At 42.5% G+C, this 8939-nt stretch overlaps 1 protein-coding gene across 1 annotated transcript; it reads right to left on the reverse strand.

Annotated features, from left to right (window-relative positions):
* Positions 1-5273: 5273 nt before the first annotated feature.
* Positions 5274-7156, reverse strand: INAFM2 (InaF motif containing 2). The gene is made up of 2 exons (XM_015814551.1): positions 6830-7156; positions 5274-5345 (listed from the first exon to the last, which is right to left on the reverse strand). Exons 1-2 carry the CDS (start codon positions 7154-7156, stop codon positions 5274-5276), a joined length of 399 nt encoding a protein of 132 aa, XP_015670037.1.
* Between the last annotated feature and the right edge of the window lie 1783 nt (positions 7157-8939).

An 8939-nucleotide genomic window follows, 5' to 3' on the forward strand; every position in this document is an offset into this window, starting at 1 on the left:
ATCCAAAGCTGAGCTATTTCAAAAGCAAATCAACAAAATTCTGATATTTTTTTGTTCTTTGTTCTCCCTAGTCAGTTGTTTCTCTTGATTGATTGAGCAAAGGTCAGAACATGTGTCTCATATGGTATCAAAATACATCACCTATAAGCCTTTGTATTACAGAATCTTCACATCAGCCCTGCAGGTTCTTGATGGATCCTGAAACTAAGATTTCTAGGCAGTGTGTCCATCGCTATTGTAAGTGTATTTCAGTTTCTACAATCAGCTTCTGAAGTTCTGGGGAGTAATTGCACATATTTGCATTCTGTCTAAATCAAGCTAAATGGTAACTAAAAACTACACATAGTTGTATATAAGACTGGGAATCTTGCATCACACAATTTTCTACATCACATAATTTTATTCCTCACTTATGCACAACATCATCTAATTAGCTCTGTTGGAAGCTGCTCTTCTATTGCTGGGAATCTCACCATTTCCCACACTGGGTACCCGAGAAAATACAATTTTTCTCCTGGAATTGCCTTATGAATAAGGTAGACAGGGCAATTGCAACTGCCAGGTAGAAATTCTTTACACATAAGGCACACCAGCATTTTACTGGATATTACTTTTGATATTATTAGCAACAAGCACCATGACTCTCTTGAATATATTTCTGCACAATTCTGCAAAAAGCTTTGCTTTTTTAATATAAAAAGCACTATTATAATGTTATTAGAAACATAGATTTCACTATTTATCCAGTGTGTATAGGTACATTAGTGCAGGATAAATGCCATGTTGTGTTTCACTGATGTGCCATACTTATTTGAAGCTAGGAAAAGGGGTGGGTGGGAAGGTGGAGAAAAGCATTGCTTACAAATTCAACATTTTCCAAACTACATGATCAGGAATAAACAAATTACTGTCAGACCTTAATACTGCGTAGTAGTGGGGGCGTTAGACCAATAAACCGTTGGACAAACGTAAATGCTGGTCCTAGTGTCCTTCGTAGCGTGTAAAGGGTAGGTAAGAGACTAGAGTTGTCCAGTAAGTGCCCAAGTGCTCGATGGTTTTAACGGGTAAGTCGAAAATGTTAAATGTGTTAGCTCATCTCCTATGAACTAAAACATTTGGATGTGTTAAAGAATTAATAAGCAGACAGGCTATTTCAGTCACATGAATTGTTATAACATGCCCCTGGCTGCTTGAAACAGCTGGGACCATAACAATGAACACTCAATATGCTAAAAAAAAAAAAAAAGTGAGGCATAATCCAGATGTCTGCACAACGGCACTGTTTGGGGAGGGACTAAGGGTCAGAAAAGATGGTTCTAGCATTAGACTTTAATAGGTTTCATAATTTCAAGAAGTCATGAAAGGCACTGTGACAGTCTTGGATATCTAACACAACATACATCAATCTCTACTTTAACCTTTCTAGCATAAAAGTAACCAAGCTCATAAAACATCATTCACATAATTGCATAGTTAGTAACAACCCGGAAAATTTATAATTCAGTGGGATGTTTGTCATTCAGACACCTTTGACATTCCATCCCCAATTGGGGTCATGTTGTTATATTAGATATGGCATTTCACGGGATAAAAAATGTGTACAGCTGATTTCTTAGAGATATTTCAAAATGGATCCTACTAGTTTCCTATGTCCCTGGTTGTGAGTAAAATACTTTATCAGGATTTTTGTACTTGAGATACAATCAGTAAATATTGCCGAATTAGTTCAACGGTCTAAATGGGATGAAAGAAAAGAGACATTCAACTGCTAAGAATAAAATGAAGGGAGGAAGGGAAGAAAGATACATGAATCAAGAACGATTACTTCTATGTTCCATCAGAACAACTCAGCAAAATGAAAAACTTTTAGAAAAGACATCGTGATCACAATGAATTCCAGTTTCGAAGGCAACTATCCCCATCTTCTTAACGTGTAATTTTAACCATTTTGCTATGATACAATAATCCATGCCAATTTGAATTGCGTTCTAAAAAATAATTGGCATAACTCTTACTTCCATCATCAGTCTTGCCATCAATTGTAGACCCATCATGAAGCAATGCAAAATTATGGGAACAGACTTTTGTTTTTATATTAAGAAAATAGCTTGGAGATATATTGGGAATGTATTAAGCTTAGGAATGTCTGGACCACTCTTCATTTCTGGTTTAAAACATGCAATTGTTGTTTATAGTTCGTCAGTGGGTTTGACCCAGTTTATAATCGGTCAAACTGCTTTTTTTCTGGCAAGCAGACTTTCTGAAAGTATATTCCATGATATTACCTAGTTGGGTAATAAAACATCTGCAAGAAAACAACCAAGATCAGGGAGCACCAAGGACCCCAAAGTTCAACCCTGAGTTACAAATATCCACTTCTAACTGAATCCATCTATCTTGCTTAAAAGTCATTTTTAAAATGGAAAGTGTATATGGGTAGTCCCCCACTTGCGACCACAGTTGAGCCTAAAATTTCCATTGCTAAGTGAGACATTTGTTAAGTGAGTTTTGCCCCATTTTACAGCCTTTCCTGTCACAGCTGGTTAAGTTAATCACTGCAGTTAAGCTAGTAAAATGGTTAAGTGAATCTGACTTCCCCGTGAACTTTGCAGATTACAAAAGATGATCACATGACCCCAGGCCACTGCAACCATCATGAGTCAGTTGCCAAGCATCTAAATGTTAATCACGTGACCACTGGGATACTGCAACTGTTGTAAGTGTGAAAAACAGTCAGTCATAAATCACTTTTTTCAGCGCTGTTGTAACTTTGAACAGTCACTAAACAAACTGTTGTTAAGTCTAGGACCGGGGTAGTCAACCTTGGCTCTTTTATGGCTCGTGGACTTCAACTCCCAGAATTCTGGGAGTTGAAGTCCACGAGCCATAAAAGAGCCAAGGTTGACTACCCCTGGTCTAGGACATAACATTGATTGCATTTAATTCTCTTTTTCTGTCATTAACTGCTTTGTTGACAACTTTTCAGAAAGCAAGCAGTTACCTATTAAGAGGAAATATGCTTATCAGCTCTTGCTGCCCAGAATATCTACTGCCTCTGTGGACACCCCCCCACCATCGCAATGGAATCCCAGCTTTAGCAGACTCTTCATGAATTGGAAGCGCATAAAGCAAGCTGTAACTTGGGAGGGCTGACTTCTCCCATGGGATCTTGGGAACATACATTTCCTGTAAACTGATGCTCCAATGGGGTTGACCCTGATGAGTCTTATTTCCTTTCTTTCCCACTCAAATCTCTTTTGAGAGCAAGAGGACATGAATTCCAGATCATTCAGGCAAAATTTCCCAAGAACGGACGCTTGTCTGAAATGTACAAAGGTCTAATCCCTCTTAGAACATAAGTATACGTAATAAGGCCTCATTTGTGGATGATTTTTTTTTGCAGAAGAAATAATGTTATTTTTACAGTTATCTTTGTGCTCCTCCTTTCCTCAAAAGTGCCTGGGATACCAAACTGTTTTCTTCCTCTTTTCCGTTTTATCCTCATTACAATCCTAAGAGGGAAGCTGGACTGAGAGACAGAAAGCGGCACAAGATCACCGGGTAATCTTCCCATGTGTTCTCTACAGAGACATGTTGGGAAACTGCAATGTGCTCCTACATAAATATATATTCTGCAGGTTATTGTATTGTGTGAAACCATCAGCATTTTTCAGATGGGAAATGGAATTAAGTGGCAACATCTCTATTATTCTTCTGATTATGGCTTAAGCCTTGCAAAGTAAGGCATACTAAACATTGTGGCCACAACTTACAGGTCAAGTGTAGGTTTATTCCAGCTACAAAAATGTAATTTCCTCTTTTCAAGTGCAACTTTTTTTTGACTCTGGAAGTAGATGCCCAGAAAGTTGGCATTGCTTGCTCTTTGGATAAAAGAGGACCTCCCTCCTTGCCATGTGTGTCCGCTCCACAATAACAGAAACACCATTTTGTTTAGAGTTATATATACAATATTAAAGTATGTGCAGTATGCATCTGTTTTTCAGATCCAAAACTGAAAGAGCAAGCAATTTGCTCCCTGCGAAGAAATGCGCTCCCATTTACTATACCTGTAAACAGAAATGACATGGCTAACATTCTCTGAGTGAATGAGATTTAAAAAAATAAAACTAAAATCAAATAATTTTTTTTTAGGCAGAAATCTCTCAGTGTATTTTTTTAACCTTAAAAATATTTTTTTTAAAAAATATACAGAACTTCTGAATGCAGACATAGCTTACATGGCTGAATTAGATATAGACAACATTAGAGCATGTTTACAACCTTAAACTTAATTCTTATGTTCATTTACAACAATACAAAGTAAAGTGGCTGGATGGCTTAGACATTATAGCAATTTTCTCAACATTTTGCTTTTTCTTTTCAAGAATGTAATCATTCCAAAAGTCACATCAAGTGTCCTTGCTTGTTTAAAATACATGACTAACAGTTTTAAATATACAACATATATAAAAAATATAGTGGAAATTCCTCTAAGGGCACATATTTTTTTATTTACTAGAATAAAGATAGCATTTTTGTCTTTTATTTTCCCTTAAAGTCTTCCGGCCTTCCCTTGTAACTCCTACTAGCATATTCTTCATTGCAAAATATTGGCTTTTTGGGATCACCCAGTTTAGTTACTGACTATGGAATAATAGGCTGAATTCAAGAAACCGACCCCACAGGCATATCTCCAGACAGGACCTCTGGTTTCATTGGGCAACAAACTGCAATGAAAGCAGCCAACTAAGGTTATAAGCTTGTGCTGGTAAAGTTCCAGGCTTGCTTCTAAATAAACATGTATAGAATTGCACAATGTGTTTTCACTGTCTTATTTACTGGTGCCCAGTGAACTAATGGCTACTTCATACATTATATTTTCCTAGGAATATTTTTTCTGTTGTAATTCCACAGATTAGTAGCTGACATTCAGAGTTGCTATCTGACCTGAACACTCACACCAGATAAAACATATCTGTGACACATTCAAAGTGTATACACTCCAGAGGGGCAGCCATATTAGTTGGCTTCATCCAAAGTGGCAAAGAGCCTTTAATGGCTCACAAGATTCATTGTGCGCGTGTGTTTGTGTGTGCGCGTGTGTTTGATGCTAAGACTGATCTACCTATAGAATATTGCACAAAGTAGCCTTTAGGAGGACTTCTCACTTTCCCATGACAAGAAAATTAATCTAGCAAAATGTACACTATGAGCTCTGTAAGAAAAAGATTTGTAAATAAGCCTGAATATCAGCTATGCCTGAATGGTGTGCTTTAGCCTTTCAGCATCATTAAATCCTTCAGCTCTATCATGAAAGGTGTCAGCTCATACTGTAAGTTAAATTTCTAATATATAAGATAAATATATATATAAAAAACCAAGGCTTCTAAAGCTAGTCCAAGGGAAGTCAGTAGCCTTATTCAGCCTATTATCTCTTAATTGTCCAGGACTACAAATCTCATCATTCCAGCCAACCCAGTCAATTGAATGGGGATGACAAGAATTTTATCCAACACATCTGAAGGCGCCTGGTTGAGAAAGGCTGAACTACTTATGAAGGAGGTTGCATAGCTGCTTTACTACTGATGTAATGCTGGAACTACTAATAGGGCTGGCTTTCACCATTTCTGGTCTGCAGCCCCTACAGTTATACCAGCGTAGTATTAAATATCCAATTTACTTGTTCCAAGAAGCTCCAGCAGTTGTCCCAAAGATCAAGGAGAATGAAAAAGAAAGATGTGGGGATTCAGAAATCTCTTCTTTTAGCTCTTTTTTTTACTCACTGCTGGAAGAAAAAGTGAAGTTGATCCAAATAAAGAATGGTGATATTGGAAGGTCTAAACCTTAGGGTTACCCCATTTAAAGTCTCAAGGTTTGAGACTGAAAAGAGGGACAAACTATCACACAACAAAAATAGCACGGAACTAATTAAATGAGCATCAAATCCAATGTAGCTTTGCTAAGAACGGTCAGGGACAGATTTACTCTCTCGTGACTTCAGACATAAGAGTGGAGCGTGAGAACATTAACAATTCTGAAATAAATTCTTTTCTGACCATGTTTACAGCAGAAGATGACATCCAGTGCTCATTCTTGTTTAAAAATCAAGAAACCTATGTCTAACAAAATACACGTGAAGCAATCAGGAGTAAAACTTAGGGTCAAATCAGAATTACTGGGCCTGGGACATAGGGAAGCCACCCCAACTTCTGCCCCAGGTTGGATGCGAATTTCATAGTAAGTTTTCCCCACAATAGCCCTTTGAATACCATTCTACATCTGCTCTGCCAATACATGTGTGTACAGAATATAGACTATATAGCTCTTTTCTATGCATTAATTAAGTGCATCTGTATACAAAGAATTTATACACAAGAATACAAAGGAAATGCATCGGGTACATTTCAGAGAGGCTGACATACCTGAGCTCCATTTCACGTGGTTGCCCCAGTATTTATTGATTAATAAACCATATTTGGAAAAGAAAAAAAAAGCTAACACCGTTACAGTCTTCCCTGCCCGAGTCTTGCCAAGAGGGCGAGGTAAATGAAAGGCGTCTCTGAGCCCCAAGCCCTCGGAGTCCACAACAGCGGCTTGCTGGGTCCTGTGGCGGGGCCGCGCGGTTGCAAGAGAGCGCGGGCCGAGTCCATTTGAGTCCGGGGTCCCGTTTCCCGCGGCGGCTGCGCGACTCTCCCACTAGCGGCCTCCTGCCCTCCGCGATCAGGGGCTCCGATGCCGCCGGTGCCGTCCGATAAGTCGGGGAAGTTGTGCCTCCGGCCTCCTGGGCCGGAGCGAGTCCTTACGGATTTGAGCCGTCGCCAGGATTTACCGGTGCAGAAGAGTCGCCCCCTCCGCCTTCAATCGGCGCCGACGGGCGCTCTCCGTTGCTGGATCCGGGGTCCACGGGGCTGGGGGGCGCTTCGGGCTGCTGGGGCTGGATGTGCGGCTGGCTGCCGCCTCTCACCGGTTGCCAGATGAGGCTGTAGTAGACGGCCAGCACGATGGCGGCCAAGGAGACAGACAGTACGTAGGCCAGCACGGTGGCCAAGCGCACCCACTTCTTGTTGGTCTTGGCCGCCATGCGCGCCTTCTTGTCCCCGGTGTAAGTGGCCGGCTTGCCCCGCTCCCCGGCCGCCCCCGCCTCCTTCTCCTTCATGGGGGCGCGGCCCTTGGCCCGCTGCTCCACCACCCTCTCCGTCGTGCTGAGCCTCCCGCTGGGGATGGGCCCCCAAGGGACGCGCCGCCGATCACATCACGACCTGCCCGAGGCTGCAGTAGCAGCAGCAGCAGGAGGAGGAGGAGGAGGAGAAGGAAGCGGCGGCGGCGGACCAGATGCGCAACGGGCGGGCCTCGGGGGAAGAGAAGCGCGGTGGCAGCTCCCAGAGGCGGCCGGAAGAGCGGGGCCGAGAGAAGGAGGCAGCTGCGGCTGAGATCGCCAACCAGCCCCGGCAGGATCCCTCGCTCTTTCCCGGGCTCGTCGCTCTCTGCGCGCGCCTTCCCGTTTGGCGGCGGCAGGAGAACCGTGGCGTCGCCAGGCGCTAGCAGAGCAGCCACCAGCAAGCGAGCGGCTATTAAAGGGGCGATGCAGCGAGGGCTGATATAGGAGGGGGGACGCGGAAGGGGGGGGGGTAGAGAGAGAGAAGAAGAAAGAAGCTCCCGCCTGCGCCTTAAAAAGGCAACAGAAAGCGGCCGTACCCCCGACTCCGAGCTTTCCCCGGAGTGGTAGACTGCCAGCCGGGCGCGCTTTTGGAACGCGCCCCCCGCTTTCCTGCTCCCTAACCTCGCTACGTGCCGCCTTTAGTTCCGAGAGCAAGACTTGCAACTCTGCGGCGAAAGGTGGGGAGGGAAGGGAATCGTCTGCGGATGATGAGATTCGCCACCGGCCAGTTACTCGTAGTTGGGTGTACCGGAATACAGTATACTACTTAGAACACACACACACACCCATGTGTCAGCGTATCCAGGATCAGAGCAGTCCGGTTTAGATTCCCTGTAATTTAAATGGCTAGCGCCCGGCTGGAGAGAGTAGGGAGAGGAATGGCTTGAGCAAAAACGAAACCCCTGTCTGGAAGTGCAAATAGGTAGCCGCGAGTTATTGCTTCGTTTTTCAAGTTCTCCTGCCGTAAATCCAGCTCTGGTTGGGAAGGATGAAAATTTTGGGAGATGTTGGTCCTCAGTGTGGCTGGTGTCGGTGGGTCCCTACAAGCTAAATCTTCTCGGGGGTTTATTCCTGAGGTTACTAGCTTTGAATTGGTGTGTCTGGACATAAATTGCATTTGTCTACTCTTATTTGAATTGCTTCAGCTATTTCCTGACAAGCAGCTCCTATTGAGTGTAATGGGTATCACGTCCAGGTAAGGATTTATGAAACTGCAGTTGGAATGAGGAGTAGCATATATTTAGCTCATTTATTTTTATCCACACTTCCTATTTGATGAGTAAGGGTATAAATGATGGGAAAGTTAGGAGTAAAACTTTATTAGTCTGGTTAGTCTCATTTATTTCCTGTACTATTGTATTATTTCAGTGTACAACTCATCTATCTGTAGGACCCTTAACATAGCTAATGGTAAGAACTTGAATAGTGCCTTAGAGTCAGTGTTGATTCCTGATGACTGTTTTGACAAGTCCCTAATCATCTTTCTTGAAAACAGCTTGCCATTGTCTGCTTCCTAGGACTGAGAGAGAATGACTGACCCATGGTCATCAAGCTGACTCAGTGGCTAAACTGGAATCAGAACTCATGGTTTTCCAGTTTCTAGCCTGATGCCTTAAACCAAAGTGATTTATATCAAAGTGGCTCTCTCAAGAGCTTGTAGTCTATAGGCATGGTTGACAATCCAAAATTTTGTATTTTATATTTGTGCTCCATGATAGCAAAGGATTCAGGTGGGGAATATTAGAACAACCTGACCAATTCCTATTCAAATTACGCTTCC

This window comes from Protobothrops mucrosquamatus, unplaced genomic scaffold (assembly GCF_001527695.2).
Source record: "Protobothrops mucrosquamatus isolate PMUCROS unplaced genomic scaffold, P.Mucros_1.0 scaffold261, whole genome shotgun sequence".
In the NCBI taxonomy this organism is placed as follows: domain Eukaryota; kingdom Metazoa; phylum Chordata; class Lepidosauria; order Squamata; family Viperidae; genus Protobothrops; species Protobothrops mucrosquamatus.